We start from the raw sequence: 19,358 nt of genomic DNA, 5'->3' as shown, positions 1-19,358 counted from the left end.
CCACTAGGTAGTGGGCCAGAGGTGCCGGAATAGATGCCCTCTCTCTCCCACATCAGCCATCAACTAGTAACTGGAGTCAGCATATAAATTCTTCCTTCACTGCACAGATGGGACAATCGAAGCCATTCCTTATGGCCTCAATCTGTGTGGCTTACTTCCTTTCTCCTACCATGTCACATGTAACCCATGAGGTTCACCTGCCCAGCGCACAACTTGGGGCATCAGATTTTGGTAAAACTCAAAATTACTTTTTGAGGAAAAAAAGTACATATGTGGGATGCCTTTCCTTTTTAAAAAAAAAATGTATTTTACAATATTTATTACAGCCTTTTACAACTGAGTTTCAGGAAGCTAAATATTATCAATTTTATGTCTTTAAATACTCAATTTTGTTTTTACCCCAATTTATTTATCCTAGACCTCTGCTTCATATGAGCAAAACTGTACCACTGAAAACTAGTCACAAATCATCAATATATTAAAAATAAAATATGTAGAATTTACTGAGAGGCTAGAACAGTTCTGGCAAACAGAAATATAATGTAAGCCACATAGGCAGTTTTGAACTTTCTGACTGCTTTCTGGTAGTCACATTGAAAAATTAAAGTGGAACTTATGTGACAAATTATATTGAGTGTATCAAAAATCACTTAAACATGTCATTAATGCAAAAGCAGTGTTTGAGATTTTTAAATCCTTGTTTGTTTTATTGCACTGAGTCTTTGGAATCTTTTATACTAATTCAAATCTGCCACGTTGTCAGTGCTCAAAAGGTACATGTGTCCTGTGGCTACAGTATCTGACAGCACAAATCTGGAACTTGCACTTCAGGGTTGACTCACTCACTCGATGAGGAAACTGGGGTAATTGCATGCCAGTTGCCTTCAGTCATTGGTTGAGGGCTGCTACAGAGAATATCAGTGGCTTAATTCTTAGGTACTTAACTGACCTGCAGCAAAAAAAAAAAATCCTCCAATAAAAGATGGGGATGGTAGCAGATAGAATTGCAGCAGACAGAATTGCGGCTGTAATGAAAAGGCCCCTAGGAACAGGAGCAGAACCATCCATAGCTTACTGTGTTTTGCAATACCTTCACTTTGGTGCCTTATTATATATTATCAAATGACTTGCAACACACTTGGCATTAGTGATGCAAGATGACTAAAATTTACTGGCCTACAAGGATAAACTCAGAACTCTGACATTCAAGGTCCATGGGAATCTAGGCACATCCTGAATATTCTATTTGCCTTCCTGCCATCATTTTGCTAAGAATGTCCTGCCTCTTTTCATGTTATTTCTGAGTCATTTCTATCCCTGTATCTGTTTTTTTTTTCCTCTGCCTGGAATGTCCTTCCTTTTTATCCACCCCTTATGCCCCTTATCCTTGTAAGATGTGACTCATTTCCACATCTCTTACGGAACTTCTTATGATAACTTCAGTCTACAGTGATTTCTTCACTTTGTATTTCTCTTGCATCCTATCCAGCACCTGTTCCTTTGGCATGACTTCTCTTATCCATTTCATGGTGCAGCTCCTTCACATAATACTCAGTTTATTTGGTGCTTTGTGCTCATATTTCTTATAGGAAGACATCAGATGAGGAACTGTGGTTTTATGGGTTTTTTTCCCCAATGTTTGTAATTTTAAGCACTAGTTGTTAAAAGGCTCTGATAGTTGTCAACGAAGTCCCAAGAAGGAGATTGCCCAAAAGAGCTGCTGAAGGCATCTGGAATCATCCTGATCGCCTCCACCAATTTCAAGGAAAATTGTCAAGAGGAAAACAAACACCCCCAAAAGCTTTCATAAAGAGATGACACCTCTCAGTGTTCTAAATATTTGAAATGGTAATGGGCATAGAAGGAGGATCGCTGGACCCGAAATTAGGATGGCTGCTTGGCTCTGGCACTGTCTGCTATTTGGCTGCAGGAAAGTGGTTAATTCTGGCCTTTATCTGCAAAATGATAACTCAAATGAGTTCCCATTCAGCTGTCAAATTCCATTTCTGATTTTATGATGTCCGCTCATTTTTAAGAATAGGCATCATTGTTTATGATTTTAAATTGCAGTGGCTATAATTTATGTCATTGCTTTTATGGCACATTGTTGAGGATATCTGTGATTTGTTGGATGCTGAATCCTTACTCAGGAATGCAGCCCCAGTTTTGACATTTCTCCTATGGGATAATATGTTCTGCTTCACAGTGTCTTTTTAAATATGATTTCCATGAATGGAAGAACTAGGGTGTGTGCGTGTATGTGTGTGAATAGTCAATTAGCCACATTTTTATTGACAGGGCTATCATCCCATTAATTGTAGGATTCATGGTTCACTTCCTTGATAATACCTTGCCTAATATCCCCCATAGCCCTCTCCTAACCTCACTGTCCCTGCAGAATCCCTTCTTTGTGCTCTCATCGTGTAAAGGATCTCATAAGGATGTTTCCTTATCTCTTAGCACATATTGACATCAACGTGTATCTCACATGTTTGTTTCCTCCACTGGACTGTGAACTTCATGAGGGATGGAATTTGTCCCCGTGGAGCCTCAGTTGAGCAGGCAGTTTTGAAAAGTAGTTCAGTTCAGTCGCTCAGTCATGTCCGACTCTCCGCGACCCCATGAATCACAGCACACCAGGCCTTCCTGTCCATCACCAACTCCCGGAGTACACTCAAACTCATGTCCACAGAGTCGGTGATGCCATCCAGCCATCTCATTCTCTGTCGTCCCCTTCTCCTCCCACCCCCAACCTTTCCTAGCATCAGTCTTTCCCAGTGAGTCAGCTCGTCGCATGAGGTGGCCAAAGTATTGCAGTTTCAGCTTTAGCATCAGTCCTTCCAATGAACACCCAGGATTGATCTCCTGTAGAATGGACTGGTTGGATCTCCTTGCAGTCCAAGGGACTCTCAAGAGTCTTCTCCAACACCATGGTTCAAAAGCATCAATTCTTTGGCGATCAGCTTTCTTCACAGTCCAACTCTCACATCCATACATGACCACGGGAAAAACCATAGCCTTGACTAGACAGACCTTTGAAAAGTAAGGGCTAGATAAATGATTAGAAAGAGGAGGGGAGGGAGGATAGGCTGGAGGGTGGAAGGAGGAAGACAGGGAAGGAAGAACAGATGGATTTGACTGCCCTACACAGTTATCCTGGGCTTTGCAGATGTTGTTGTTCTTCAGTTGCCCAGTTGTGTCTGACTCTTTGCCACCCCATGGACTGCAGCATGCCAGGCCTCCCTGTCCCTCTGCATCTGCTGGAGTTTGCCCAAGTTCATGTCTGTCGCATCGGTGATACTATCCAGCCATCTCATCCTCTGACTCCCTCTTCTCCCTCTGCCCTCAGTCTTTCCCAGCATCAGGGACTTTTCCAATGGTTTAGCTGTTTGTATCAGGTGACCAAAATACTGGACCTTCAGCTTCAGCATCAGTCCTTCCAATGAGTATTCAGGGTTGGTTTCCCCTAAGATTGACTGGTTTGATCTCCTTGCTGTCCAAGGGACTCTCAGGAGTCATCAATTCTTTGGTGCTCTGCCTTCTTTATGGCCCAGCTCTCACAACCATACATACCATAACCTTGACTATATGGACCTTTCTTGGCAGAGTGATGCCTCTCTCTGCTTTTCAACACACTTGTTTGCTTTCCTGCCAAGAAGCAATCATCTTCTGATTTCATGGCTGCAGTCACCATCCGCAGTGATTTTAGAGCCCAAGAAGAGGAAATCTGTCACTGCTTCCACCTTTTTCCCTTCTATTTACCATAAAGTAATGGGGCTTGATGCCACGATCTTAGTTGGTTTTTTTTTTAATATTTAATTCAAGCCGGCTTTTTCAGTCTCCTCCTTCACCTTCATCTTTAGTTCTTTAGTTCCTCTTTGCTTTCTGCCATTAGAGTGGTATCATCTGCATATCTGAGATTATTGATGTTTCTCCCGCCTATCTTAATCCCAGTTTATAACTCATCCAGCCTGGCATTTCTTGTGATGTGCGCAGCATATAAGTTAAACAAACAGGGTGACAGCAGACAGCCTGTTGTATTCCTTTCTCAATCTTGAACCAATCAGTTGTTCCAATTGGGTCCTAACTGTTGCTTCTTGACCCATATACAGGTTTCTCAGGAGACAGATAAGATGGTCTGGTATTCCCATGTCTTTAAGAGCTTTCCACAGTTTGTTATGATCTACACAGTCGAAGGCTTTAGTGTAGTTGACAAATCAGAGGTATATGTTTTTCTGGAATTCCCTTGCTTTCTCTGTGATCCTGCAAATGTTGGCAATTTGATTTCTGGTTCCTCTGCCTTTTCTAAAACCCAGCTTGGATATTTGGAAGTTCTTGGTTCACATAATACTGAAGCCTAGTATGCAAGATTTTAAGCATGACCTTATTAGCATGGGAGGTGAGTACAATTGTCTGATGGTTTAAACACTTTTTAGTACTCTCTTCTTGGGAATTGGGATGAGGATTGACATTTTCCAGTCCTGTGGCCACTGCTGTGTCCTCCAGATTTGCTGATATATTGAGTGCAACACTTTGATAGCATCATCTTTTAGAGTTTTGAATAGCTCTACTGGAATTCCATCACATCCACTAGCTTTATTGACAGCAGTACTTCCTAAGGCCCACCTGACTTCACACTCCAGAATGTCTGGCTCTTGGTGACTGACCACAACATCGTGGTTATCAGGTTTATTAAGATCTTTTATGTACCGTTCTTCCATGTATTCTTCCCATCTCGATTGATTCAGCTTCTACTAGGTCTCTACCATTTCTGTCCTTTATTGTGCCCATCTTTGGGCAGAATATTCCCTTGATAGTTCCAGTTTTCCTGAAGAGATCTCTAGTCTTTACACTTCTGTTGTTTTCCTCTATTTTTAAGCATTATTCATTGAAGAAGGACTTCTTGTCTCTCGTTGCTATTCTTTGGAACTCCACATTTATTTGGGTGTACCTTTCCCTTTCTTCCTTGCTCTTTGCTTCTCTTCTTTCTTCAGCTATTTGTAAAGCCTCCTTAGATAACCCGTTTGCCTTCTTGCTTTTCTTTTTCTTTGGGATGGTTTTGTTCAATGCCTTTTGTACAATATTACGGAACTCTGTCCATAGTTCTTCAGGCACACTGTTATCTAGATCTAATGCCTTGAATCTATTCATCACCTCTACTGCATATTCATAGGGGATTTGATTTAAGTCCTACCTAGATGGCCTAGTGGTTTTCCCCATTTTCTTTATTTTAAGCCCAAATTTTGCTATGAGAAACTGATTGAGCCACAGTCAGCTCCAGGTCTTGTTTTTGATGACTGTATACAGCTTCTCCATCTTTGGCTACAAAGAATGTAATCAGTTTGAGTTGGGTATTCACTATTTGGTGATGGCCATATGTAAAGTAGTCTTTTGTGTTGTTGAAAAGGGGAGCTTGCTATGACTGGTGCATTCTTTTGGCAGAATTCAGGTGCCTTTGCTAGATATTGACCACTTGGTGATGGCCATGTGTAAAGTAGTCTTTTGTGTTGAAAAAGGGAGCTTGCTATGATCAGTGCATTCTCTTGGCAGAATTCAGGTAGCCTTTGCTCTGTTTCATTTTTTACTCCAAGGCCAAACTTATCTGTTACTCCAGGTATCTCTTGACTTCCTGCTTTTGCATTCTAACCCCCAATGTGTTAGTTCTAGGAGGTCTTCTAGGTCTTCATAGAAGTGATCAACTTCAACTTCTTCAGCATTGGTGGTAGGGCCATAGACTTGGATTACTGTGATGTTGAATGACTTGCCTTGGAAATGAACCAAGATCATTCTGTCATTTTTGAGGTTGTACCCAAGTATAGCATTTTGGACTGTTTTGTTGACTATGAGGGCTACTCCATTTCTTCTATGGGATTCTTGCCCACAGTAGTAGATATAATGGTCATATGAATTAAATTTGCACATTCCTGTCCATTTTAGTTCACAAATTCCTAAGATGTCAATGTTTATTCTTACCATCTCCTGCTTGACCATGTTCAATTTATCTTGATTCATGGACCTAACATTCCAGATTCCTATGCAGTACTTTGCAGCATCAGATTTTATTTCCATCACCAGACACATCCACAGCTGAGCGTTGATTCTGCTTTGGCCCAGCAGCTTCATTCTTTTGGGGGCTATTAGTAGTTTTCCTCCACTCTTCCCCAGTAGCATATTGGAAACCTTCTGACCTGGGTCAGATCTTTTGTCTTTTTAAACAGTTGATGAAGTTCTCATGGCAAGTATACTGGGGGTGGTTTCTATCCCTCCTACAGTGGATCTTGTTTTGTCAGAACTCTCCGCTATGACCCATCCATCTTGGGTGGCCCTATGTGGCATGGCTCATAGCTTCTTTGAGTTACACAAGCCTCTTCACCACAACAAGGCAGTTATCTGTGAAGGGGTTTCCAGATGAATCAGTGGTAAGGAATCTGCCCATCAATGCAGGAGACTGGGGTTCTATCCTGGGTCAGGAAGATACCCTTGTGAAAGAAATGGCAACACACTTCAATATTTGTGTCTGAAAAATCCCATGGACAGAGGAGCCTGGAGGGCTACAGCCCATGGGGTCACAAAGAGTTAGGCACAATTTAGTAGCACACTGAGCACACTGTTATTATAGTTGTCATTATGAAATATAGCTGTGGGTCACAGATACAACGTCAGTCCTAATAACAGTATAATAAGAAGTTTTGCAAACTCAAACACAGTTGATTGGAATACACTCAATTGGATTAGAACGTCTTAGTATACTTTACTCAGGCTCCTTTTCCCAAAGAAAGGCAATGACGAAGAATGCTCAAACTACTGCACAATTACACTCATCTCACGCACTAGTAAAGTAATAATTCTCCAAGCCAGGCTACAGCAATACATGAACCGTGAACTTCCAGATATTCAAGCTGGTTTTAGAAAAGGCAGAGGAACCAGAGATCAAGTTGCCAACATCTGCAAGATCATCAAAAAAGCAAGTGAGTTCCAGAAAAACATCTATTTCTGCTTTATTGACTACACCAAAGCCTTTGACTATGTGGATCACAATAAACTGGAAAATTCTTCAAAAGATGGGAATACCAGGCCGCCTGACCTGCCTCTTGAGAAATCTGTATGCAGGTCAGGAAGCAACAGTTGGAACTAGACATGGAACAACAGACTGGTTCCAAATAGGAAAAGGAGTAGTCAAGGCTGCATATTGTCACCCTGCTTATTTAACTTTATATATATAGAGTATATCATGAGAAATGCTAGGCTGGTTGAAGCACAAGCTGGAATCGAGATTGCCGGAAGAAATATCAATAACCTCAGATATACAGATGACACCACCCCTATGGCAGAAAGTGTAGAAGAACTAAAGAGCCTCTTGATGAAAGTGAAAGAGAAGAGTGAAAAAGTTGGCTTAAAACTCAACATTTGGAAAACTAAGGTCATGGCATCTGGTCCCATCATTTCATGGCAAATAGATGGGGGAACAGTGGAAACAGTGAGAGACTTTATTTTGGGGGATCCAAAATCACTGCAGGTGGTGATTGCAGCCATGAAATTAAAATATGCTTACTCCTTGGAAGGAAAGTTATGACCAAGCTAGACAGCATATTAAAAAGCAGAGACATTACTTTGCCAACAAAGGTCCGTCTAGTCAAAGCTTTGGTTTTTCCAGTAGTCATGTATGGATGTGAGAGTTGGACTATAAAGAAAGCTGAGTGCCAAAGAATTGATGCTTTTGAACTGTGGTGCTGGAGAAGACTCTTGAGAGTTCCTTGGACTGCATGGAGATCCAACCAGTCCATCCTAAAGGAGATCAGTCCTGAGTGTTCATTGGAAGGACTGATGCTGAAGCTGAAACGCCAATACTTTGGTCACCTGATATGAAGAACTGACTCATTTGAAAAGACCCTGGTGCTGGGAAAGATTGAAGGCAGGAGGAAAAGGGGACGACAGTGGATGAGATGGTTTGATGGCATCACCAACTCAATGGAGATGAGTTTGAGTAGACTCCGGGAGTTGGTGATGGACAGAGGGGCCTCGCATGCTGCAGTCCATGGGGTCGCAAAGAGTCGGACACGACTGAGCGACTGAACTGAACTGAACAAGCTTCTTTTAAACTAGCTTCGAAAAACAATATAAGTATTATATTTTATGGAAGATAGATTTTAAGCACAGTTATTTAAATAAGATCATGGTTTATATGTTTAAGACTTAAGGAAAGTCTAAAATGATCTAATAGAAAATTATCAAATAGCATTCAGCTGCTTTATTTCTTTCCTCAGAATCTTCACCAGAAAATTGTCTGCAAAAAACTGTTTCTGTGATGGTAGAAAAGGAAGAATTTGTTTTAGTGGCCTTTAGTGGTTCAGCATATAATGATTTGCTGTGGCAATGTATTGCATTTACGCAGTAGGGAATTTTGAATGGTATGTGCTTTTCATGTATGGTAATGAGTAAGCTCAGAGTACAGATTCTACAGTGATCCTGAGGTACCACACATAGTCACCAAGATGCCAGTAGCAGCATCTGACATTTGAAGTATTATATGAATTAATGCTCAGCTTCAGTGTAAACCTAGGATGTTCACAAAAAGCTACTGTAAGATGTATCAGGACAGTTATTCTTCCAGCAGGCTGTATGTAGGCTGTTTAGTTCGGTTCAGTCACTCAGTTGTGTTTGACTCTTTGCGACCCCATGGACTGCAGCATGCGAGGCTTCCCTGTCCATCACCAACTCCTGGAGCTTGCCCAAACTCATGTCCATCGAGTTGGTGATGCCATCCAGCCATCTCATCCTCTGTCAGCCCCTTCTCCTCCTGCCTTCAATCTTTCCCAACATCAGGGTCTTTTCCAATGAATCAGTTCTTCCCATCAGGTGGCCAAAGTATTGGAGCTTAACTTTAGCATCAGTCCTTCCAATGAATATTCAGGACTGATTTCCTTTAGGATGACTGGTTTGATCTCCTTGCTGTCCAAGGGACTCTCAAGACTCTTCTCGAACACCACAGTTCAAAAGCATTAATTCTTCAGCGCTTTACTTTCTTTATGGTCTAACTCTCACATTTATTCATGACTTACTGGACGAGTTGACTCACTGGAAAAGACTCTGATGCTGGGAAAGGTTGGGGGCGGGAGGAGAAGGGGACGACAGAGAATGAGATGGCTGGATGGCATCACCGACTCTGTGGACATGAGTTTGAGTGAACTCTGGGAGTTGGTGATAGACAGGGAGGCTTGGCGTGCTGTGATTCATGCGGTCGTGGAGAGTTGGACATGACTGAGCGACTGAACTGAACTGAACTGAACTGGAAAAACCACAGCTTTAACTAGACAGACCGTTGTTGGCAAAGTAATGTCTCTGCTTTTCAATATCTGTCTAGGTTGATCATAGCTTTTCTTCCAAGGAGCAAGTGTCTTTTAATTTCATGGCTGCAGTCACCATCTGCAGTGATTTTGGAGCCCCCCCAAAATTAAGTCTCTCACTGTTTTCCATTGTTTCCCCATCTATTTGCCATGAAGCTATGGAACTGGCTGCCATGATCTTAGTTTTATGAATGTTGAGTTTTAAGCCAGTTTTTAACTCTTCTCTTTCACTTTCATCAAGAGGCTCTTCAGTTCCTCTTCGCTTTCTTCCCTAAGGTTGGTGTCATCTGCATATCTGATATTGATACTTCTTTCAGCAGTCTTGATTCCAGCTTGTGCTTCATCCAGCCTCGCATTTCACATGATGTACTCTGCATATGTTAAATAAGCAGGGTGACAATATACAGCCTTGTGTACGCCGTTTAGATAGCTCAGATATATGCTGTAAGATAAGCTTTATAGAAACTGCACAGTTTGTACATGTTATTGTACACGTAATTGTTAATGACTAATCATGATTTTCATATAAAACTACATGAGTCATTGGTGTACATGGAAATCTGACCCACTTAAAAGACTGTGCAAGCAAATTACAATTAATGGGAAATTTTCTCAGGGACTAAAATACCTTGAAAATTAGAAAGATTGTTCTTCAACAAATCAGAAAGCACCTGTGGAATGTTTGGCACAAAAACACTGTGCCTCATCATCTTATTTTTTCAGCAGTCCTGTCTGAGGGGTCGGTCTTTGTGGAATCCTGTTTTTTTCAGATGTCATTAAAAGACATTTCTTGCCAAAGTCCTTTCTGACTGAGGTGGAGTTTATATAAGAGCTATAGCTCAGACAGCCTTTGTGACGATGGCAGTTTGGCACTAGTTCCAGCTCAGTACCTTTGTGCCCAGGTGACCTTGATCAAAGTGGGCTCCCCTGTGGGGTTATCAGCATCTTCACCTATAACTGTGAAGGTTGAACCGACAGTCTGTTATGGGATGTTATCCATGCCATTCATTCATTCATTCAACAAGAGTTTGGTGAACACCTACTAAGTCAGGCACCATTTTATCCCTGAGGGTTCAATGACAAGCAAAACCAGAAATAGGTTCCTGCCTGCTGGTGCCTAGATCCTAGTAGGGGGAAGAGATCATCCTTAATCAAATAGCCCACAAATAAATATGTCAACCCAGCCTTGGGAAATGCCACGAAGAGCTGGTGGAATCCTGGGACTGAAGAAGCTCCTAATCAGGAGATTTATTTCACTCAGAAGGGAGACCAAAAAGGACCTCCTGGGGTAGTCAGAGGGGCTGGAGGATGGGGGCTGTGGTGGAGAGGGGCGGGAGGCACTGAATTCTAAGCCCGGCAACTTGGCCACCTTATCTCACGGCATCTCGATTTCCTCATCTCTAAAAATGGAACTGACATCAGGAGCTTTTCATGCTGTTGTAGGTTTCAGGACAACTTGTTTGAAAATACCCAGCACCAGGCAAATTACACTGCATTGCATTTCTAAGAATAGCTTTGGAAGCAGAGATGTACTGTTTTGTACATGGATTTTTAGATGTGGGGCAAGAGTGAAAACAGCTTTGAGGATTCTTTTGTTAAAACTCCTGAGTTCACTTTCGGCCCTGGAAGGTCCCTGGCTTTCCTTAATCATAGAGCCATGTTTGCATCACTTGATTTTGAAATCCTGGGAATGACCTTGCTGCATGATTCAGTGACAGAGGCCTGAGCTTTAGGGGCTGGCAAAAAGGTTAGATATCCCTTGCCATTTATACACGAGGGTAGGAGGCTGATCACATGAACAATAACACTGGTGTGAGGAGGCAGCCCCTGCCCCATTTTCCTCAGCTTTTCTCTCTTGTCAGTATGCTTAATATTCCATTTGGAAACAGTGGACACTTTCTGCAGCTACTTGTGGGTGCTTATGCAGTTCCTTCTTGAGATAAAGTGAGGCTAACACTCTCATAACTCTTCAAGGCCTGAGGATTACTCCTTTAATCTTACAAAAGCAAACAGGAGGACAGAAATAACCCATCAATTGTTTCAAATGAAAATGGCCAACAATAATAAATAATTGCCACAATAACTTGAGGTTAAGGTCTTCATTTGTTGGAGGCCATTCAAGAATTTGAAGCTTTTCTCCAAGTTAATTTTTCACATCTTGTTTGTTCCCTCAGAGCTGTTGCTTCCAAAAGCAAGGCCATTAGATCTCTCGTTACACATGTTATTCTTGTTGACATGCCAGGCATGCAGAAAAGTGAGGTCCTCTCTTCGTAGATGGGTAATGATGATTCCTCCCCTGCAAAAATCCATATTTCAAAGTATTACAGCCTACTGAGATTTTGGAGAGTTCTCTTCTCTTTCATGCTGTATTAATGGTTGCAAACAGCAATGAACACGTTAATTTAAGTAGAAAAGGAATTTGTTGGAAGAGCCTAGGCAGGAAGGGGAGGAAGAGGCTTAGACCAAAATGCCAACTGTAGGCTCTCAACTCCTCTGCAACTGCCTTAGATGATCTTAGAGAGCCCTAGTGTCTCCGGGAAGCCCTCAGAATTCATGGCCCCAATTGGCAGCATCCACCACCCATACTGAGGCCACTTGACTACCCTTAGATTACATGACTGCACTTAGTTAAGTGCCCACACATGAATGACCAAAAGGCGAACAAAGGCAGGGTCTGCCCTCTCTACTGCTTATCTTCCTCTCCTACCTATCTTGAGATTCCCTCCAAACAGGAAGGTTTCAGGATCCTGAGTGGCCAAAAATAGCAACTATCCATTATTCAGGGTTTCTCAGGTGGCGCTGGTGGTAAAGAACCCCCCTGCCAATGCAGGAGACGCAGGTTTAATTTCCTGGGCTCTGGAAGATCTCTTGGAGAAGGGAATGGCTACCCACTCCAATATTCTTGTCTGGAAAATCCCATGGACAGAAGAGCCTGGCGGGCTACATCCATAAGGTCACAAAAACTCAGACACGACTGAAGCAACTTAGCATGCACACACGGACATCCATCACTCAAACTCTCGTAGGCTTGATCACATCTGCTACTAACTGGTTGGCCAATCAAAGACTGTTCTCCAGTGTGATTTTTGTCTGAAGCTCACATCACCTAATAATTGTCGGTCTCATGTGCGTCTGCATCCTTGTCACCACCATCATCCTCATCTCGTTGATGGTCTGTTTACCCCACAACTCTCCTGGGCTGCCATTTCCCTCCATCTCCTCACTCTTCAAACATTCCTCCTTCCTCCTCTCCCTTCCCGGTCTTGGACTCTGCTTTTATTTCACTGCAAAGTAGAGGCATTCCCAGGAGAACTTTCATTTTTTCCTATCGTACTTCTGCTGATGCATCTGGGCCACGTGCCCCATTTTCTCACTTCATACCAGCTGAGGCCAGCCCCTCTGTTCACCAGGCCACCCAGCAACTGTGCCTTGTCATATCTTCTTTACTTGCCCTCTGTCTATTAGATCCTTCCCAGTATCATGTAAATATGCCATGTTAATTCCTTTCTGAAAATAAAAAAGCAATTTCTTTGAGCCCGTTTCCCCCACCAGCTGTCATCCTATTTCTCTGCTTTCCTTTACTGAAAAACTCCTCCAAAGAATTGGCTATGCCCACTGTTTTCATTTCTTCTACCCCTACCTCTCTTAGACCAACACCATTCAAGCTTTATCCCTGACACTGCACTTCAGAAGTTCTTGTCAAGATCACCAATGACCTCCAGATGGCTAATTTCAGTGGCCAGTTCTAATTTTTCATGTTAGTTTGCCACATTTGACGAAACTGATTACTCCTTTCTTGAAGCATGTGGCTACTTGGAGACTGTCTGTCTTGGGTTTTATCCTATCTCCTTATTCACTCTTTTTCTGTCTCCTTTGCTGGCTTATCATCATCTTTAATTCCTAAGTGTGAGCCCCCCTTCTCTATTTACATGCATTCCCTAGTGGTCACTTCTAATCCACCCCAAATGCGTATCTCCAGCCCTGACCCCCTGCTTCCACTCCAGACTGTTGCATCCAACTCTTTCAGCATCTCTTCTTAAAAATCCAGTAGGCGTTTGAATGTTCTCTGCTGACCTTCTATACCTTTGGTCTTTCGCATCTTGATAAGTGACACCTCTTTCATTCCAGTTGTTGAATCTAAAATTCTTGTAGCCATCCTTGACTCTTCTCTTTCCTGAACTCCCTTCTTCCAATCCATGGGCAAAATATATTGGCACAACTTTTGAAACATCTAGAATATAACCTCAGCTTCTACCCCCATGGAATGAGCTGCCATTTTCTTACACCTGAATTATTAGAAGAACCTTCTCACCAGGCTCTCTCTTTCCCTCTGACTGAATATACTCACCATGCACATCACAGCCAGTGTGAGCCTTTAAATATGGAAGTCAGACCGTATCATCCCCTGTTCAGAGCCCTGCAGGATCTCCTGTCTCAGAGGCAAACTCAGGTCCTTGTGGTGACTCCATCCCTTCACCACTAAGCCCATTCCCCTCCCCACTGCCCCTCACTCATTCCTCTCCAGCCACACTAGTCTCCTTGCCATCCTTGAACACACCAGGCATGACTTCTCCTTTGCTAGTTCCCATCTTTCTTCCTTCCGGTTTCTACTGAGAGGTCATCTCATCAGTGAAGCTTCCCTGACCAGCTTATTTAAAACTGCTCCCGGCACAAGCTGTAATATGGCGGCAGCGACAGTGGCCTGAACTCTAGGGAGCCGAGGTGATTTGGATGCTTCAAAATCATAAGACTGAGCACAAATGCGGGAAATTTATGAAAAATCTTTGCTGTTTTAATGTGTTTGCCTGAAACTGTTTTACTCAGATTGAAGTATTGACGCCATGGGAATAAAGGTTCAGCGACCTAGGTGTTTTTATGACATCGCAATTAATAATCAACCTGCTGGAAGAGTTGTCTTTGAATTGTTTTCTGATGTGTGTCCCAAAACATGCGAGAACTTTTGATGTCTTTGTACAGGCGAAAAGGGGACAGGGAAATCAACTCAGAAGCCATTACATTATAAAAGTTGTCTCTTTCATCGAGTTGTCAAAGATTTTATGGTTCAAGGTGGTGACTTCAGTGAAGGAAATGGAGGTGAATCCATTTATGGAGGATTTTTTGAAGATGAGAGTTTTGCTGTTAAACACAATAAAGAATTTTTCTTGTCAATGGCCAACAGAGGGAAGGATACAAATGGCTCACAATTCTTCATAACAACAAAACCAACTCCTCATTTAGATGGGCATCATGTGGTTTTTGAACAAGTAATTTATGGTCAAGAAATTGTGAGAGAAATAGAAAACCAGAAAACAGATACAGCTAGCAAACCATTTGCTGAGGTGCGGATACTCAGCTGTGGAGAGCTAGTTCCAAAATCTAAAGCTAAGAAAGAAGAAGAGATAAGGCATAAATCATCTTCCTCCTCATCATCATCCAGTGACTCAGATAGCTCAAACGATTCTCAGTCCTCTTCTGATTCTGAAAGTGCTTCTGAAGAGAAATCAAAAAAAAGAAAGAAGAAACAGGAAAAATTCTCATAAACACAAGAAAGAGAAGAAGAAGCAAAAGAAAAGCAAGAAAAGCGCATCTAGTGAAAGTGAGGCTGAAAATCTTGAAGCACAGCCCCAGTCTACTGTCTGTCCAGAAGAAATCCCTCCAATATCTGAAAACAGATTCCTAATGAGAAAAAGTCCTCCTAAAGCTGATGAAAAGGAAAGGAAGAACAGGGAGAGAGAGAGAGAGAGAATGTAATCTACCTAAACTCCCAGCTTCCTTCATACCAGAGATGACTTTTAGTTACTAGGTCTGGCAGGAAAATTAAAGGAAGAGGACCAAGCGTTATCGAACTCCTTCTAGATCCAGATCAAGGGATCGTTTCAGACGTAGTAAGACTCCTCCACATTGGAGGCAGGAGATGCAGAGAGCTCAAAGAATGAGAGTATCAAGTGGTGAAAGATGGATTAAAGGGGATGAGAGTGAGTTAAATGAAATAAAAGAAAATCAAAGAAACACAGTTAGAGTAAAAGAGAAAAAAATAACTGATCATAGGCATGTGTCTGAGAGTCCAAACAGGAAAAGTGAAAAGGAAAAGAAAGTTAAAGACCGTAAATCTAACAGCAAAAAAAGAGAAATCAGAAGAAATTCAGAAAAAGATGATAAATATAACAACAAGGTAAACAAAAGGGCCAAATCAAAAAGTAGGAGTCAGAGCAAAGAGAAATCCAAGAGCAAGGAAAGAGACACAAAGCACAATAGACATGAGGAAAAGAGGGTGAAGCCAGGCAGCAAAGAAAGGGACCATGAGAACGGTAAAGAAAGAGAAAAACCTGAGGCTGAAGGAAAAGATCAGGAAAGGAGTAGAAGCAAAGAGTAGTCTAAACAGACTCCAAAAGCAGTGAGCATGAGCATAATAAAAGTAAGGACAGAGACAGGCGCGCAGTCCAGGAATAGAGAACGTGGTGTCACTAAAAGCAAACACAGTTACACAGCAGAACAAAGGAACGCAGCAGAAGAATGTGCTCCAGAAGCCACGACCGGGAGCGCAGCAGAAGCAGGGAGTGTCACAGAGAGAGCAAGAGTACAGGAGAAGGGGAAGGTCACGGAGCCGAGAGCGGAGAGCAGCCCCGGGAAGGTCACGAAGCAAAGATCGCAGGAGGAGGAGGAGCGATTCACGGAGCTCAGAGACAGAAGAAAGTCAGAGCAGAAACAGGGAAAAGTACAGAAACCAAGAAAGTAGAAGTTCACACAGAAAACAGAATTCTGAGGGTGAGAAGAGAATGTACTCTAAAAATCGTGATCATAGTAGTTCAGATAGTAGTGGGAAAAAAAGGCAGATAGAGATCAAAGTCCATTCTCAAAAGTGAAACAAAGTAGTCAGGACAATGAGTTCAAGTTCTCCACTTTGAAAAATAAGGAGGATGAGAAGACCAGATCCTCAGTGGAAAAAGAAAACCAAAAATCAAAGGGTCAAGAAAATGACCACGCACATGATAAAAAATAAAAAATTTGATCATGAATCAAGCCCTGGAACAGATGAAGACAAAAGTGGATGAGTGAGTTATATAAACTTATTTCCATTCTGTCTCAGATTTTAAGTTTTAGAGACTTGCTGATGATCTTCTTTATGTTGTTTTTTTCTTTTCATTGTTTTGGGATTGTTTGTCTTTTTTTTTTTTTTCCAATGTGAACTTTATTGAGTTGATCTTTTGATAATCTGCAGCCTGGATAATTTGTACTGCTAAAGTTTTAATAAACTTGAAATGAGAAAACAAAAAACTGCTCCCTACTCTCCCTCCAACTATGGTGTCTTCTATCCTTTTTACCCTTTGTAAGTTTTCTCTATTGCTCGTACCACAATCTGACCTGTATATTTGATTCTTTGTACTTTAAAGCTACAGGAAGGCAAGAACTCTCTTTTGTCCACTGCTTTCTCTGCACATAAAGTAGTGATTGGCATGTCTTAGGTGCTCAGAAATATTTGAGTGAATTATCCTATAACCAAAACCCATGATTAGGTTATTGAAAGAAAGTGAAAGTGAAGTTGCTCAGTCCTGTCCTACTCTTTGCGACCCCATGGACTGTGGCCTACCAGGTTCCTCTGTCCATGGGATTTTCCAGGCAAGAATACTGGAGTGGGTTGCCATTTCCTTCTCCAGGAGATCTTCGTGACCCAGGGATTGAACCCGGGTTTCCCACATTGTAGGCAGATACTTTACTGTCTGAGCCACCAGGGAATTCGATTAGGTTATTAAATGTGTTATAATTTTCCAAGTTGGATACACTAGATTTCACATGAGCCATAGGACGGCCTAGTGAGTGAGTTAGGCTACGCACCACAGAACCCCCTGTGTTTAGATGTGGAAGCTGAGGCCCATGGGGGCTGACTGTGTGTCCCAGAACACACAGCTAATTAGTGGGTTCCTGGGACTTGTAGTCCTGATCCAGAGGAGTTTCTCCCACCTGCCTCCCCTGCTCTCAGCTGCCCGCTACATTCCATGTTACTAATATATTAGTGAAAGTTTTAGCGCACTCATTGCTGTTCATTTTTCCTTTTAGTGTTGATGAGAAAACCCCTTATCTAGCTCTGGGGGCTGTGAAGAATATCTCCCTAAATATCTCCATCTCCAACCTCGGGGATGATGCCTATGATGCCAACGTGTCATTCAACGTTTCTCGGGAGCTCTTCTTCATCAACATGTGGCAGAAGGTAAGAAGGCCCTGTGTCTAGTGCATTTGCTGACTTTCATCATAGCCTGGAATAGGCAGTGATCTTGCAAATACTGTTCCTTTGTGTGGAGGCTCATTTGGAATTATTAGAATGATTTCCTCCTGGACTTAGAAAGCATTGTTGGTAAAGCCAAAGAAGAAACTGAATACCCACTTTGCATTGGAGCTGTATCTGTATTTGACAGCACCTCCCATCCCTTCTATCTTGTGAAATCCTCTCCATACAGTTGTATTCTGGCCCCTTCTCTGAGTTCATACAGTCATCATCTCTGGCACACACATGTTCTACAGAATTCATGCTTTAGGTCAGCAGCAGTTGTGAAAGACCAGATAAGAAATGAAAGCAAATCACTGCTTATCATGTGCGTTATCACCAATGATGCCTTTGATGTTTTCCATTCCAGGGTCATGAACATCGGCCTCTGCTTTGGCATATTGACTTATTCCTGAAATATTTTAGTGAATTGAGGAAATTAAATTATTTCCATGAATTGAGTGAGTTTTTAAGAGCAATTTAATTTATTTGAATGATGTTTAAATAGCGTGACTCAGAAAGGAAAAAGGACCTGGTTTTCTCTCGTGTTCCATAATCCGCCTCAGTGAACCACTTTGGGGAAGAAAGAGTAACAGACCTCATCCACAGGCAAGCAGGGGGAATGATTGGACTCATACATCCTTCCATGGAAGTTGTCTACCTGTGGTTAGACAGGTTGTCAACCTGTGGTTAGACAGGTTATCTACCTGTGGGCAGCTCTTCTGATGGGAACTTCTGCAACTTTTCAAAATGTTCACAGCAGTGAACTGCAGCGCCTTGATGTTTGTGTAGAAATGGAGCCAAAATCACTTAATGAGGTAAACCTTGGACCTGCCCACAGGTGAGCGCTAGACCAACCTTCGGGCTGTGGGCAGCCTTTGTCCAGGCACAGATCCTATCAGGCTCAATAGTTTGACCAGGATGTGCCAACCCTGCCCAACTTACAGGGCAGCTGAAGCATATAGACATCTAGAATGGCATTCCAAGAACTTCCCAAGAGATCATCTCAGACTCTCTGAATGCAAGAAGAGCATACTTTCCAGCTCCTCTAAACCTCCAAAATTGTCCCTGATTTAATCTCAGTCCAGAGAGAACCAAGCATCCATAGAGTTCTGTTACTTGGCTATGGACAGAATCTCTTACAGAATGTCATGTGCCATGATGCCATCTTCCTGTGGGGGATAGGAGGATGGGTAGGGGGAGAGGGGTTCACTCAGGGACCAGACCTGTGGAACCCATCTTTATGACAACTGGTGGCTGGGTCGTCACTGTCCCACACTCAAGCCCATGGAAGAACTTTCTCTCTGCCTCAGAATTAGGAATAGCTGTGCTTTTCCAGAGCATTTTAGCTTGTTTGTATTTGTGGACAGAGGCATCCTTATAACCAACTAAACTTCATTATCTCTGTTCTAGAAAATTCAGAGCTGGGCTCACTGTTAGTATAAGGACTTCGTGGTATTATTTTGTAGACAAAGTAGCCTCCTGCTTCTTACTTTACTTCCCTTCACCATGTTTTTCTTTTTGCTTGGAGACTGTATAATATTCTATCATAGGATATGGTATGCTATTAGATATCTAGATTAGTTCCAGTTTTATTATCTTTTGAATAATATTGTGATAACTATCTTTTAGAGCAATTAGTATGAGCAAATGATTGTATCCTTAATCCTATAATTATTTGGGGAATGGGAAGTCGCATTTATTGATTACCTAATATACAGCATGGGTTTTTCATACATATCTCCATTCCCTCC

The 19,358-nt window shown here is 42.2% G+C and overlaps 1 protein-coding gene and 1 pseudogene across 1 annotated transcript in view; both read left to right on the top strand.

Annotated features, from left to right (window-relative positions):
* ITGA9 (integrin subunit alpha 9) overlaps positions 1–19,358 on the top strand; it is a 383,781-nt gene that overhangs the window by 232,279 nt on the left and 132,144 nt on the right. The window contains exon 18 of the mRNA XM_055414653.2: positions 17,400–17,550. Within this exon, the coding sequence (XP_055270628.2) occupies positions 17,400–17,550 (151 nt within the window). The remainder of the gene's footprint in view (positions 1–17,399; positions 17,551–19,358) is intronic.
* Positions 14,117–16,701, top strand: LOC129548150 (peptidyl-prolyl cis-trans isomerase G pseudogene; annotated as a pseudogene).

Source organism: Moschus berezovskii, chromosome 24, assembly GCF_049115385.1.
Source record: "Moschus berezovskii isolate FMDL1 chromosome 24, NW_MosBer_1.0, whole genome shotgun sequence".
Lineage (NCBI taxonomy): Eukaryota > Metazoa > Chordata > Mammalia > Artiodactyla > Moschidae > Moschus > Moschus berezovskii.
The sequence above is the reverse complement of the archived record's forward strand: the minus strand, read 5'-3'. Positions and strand labels throughout refer to the sequence as shown.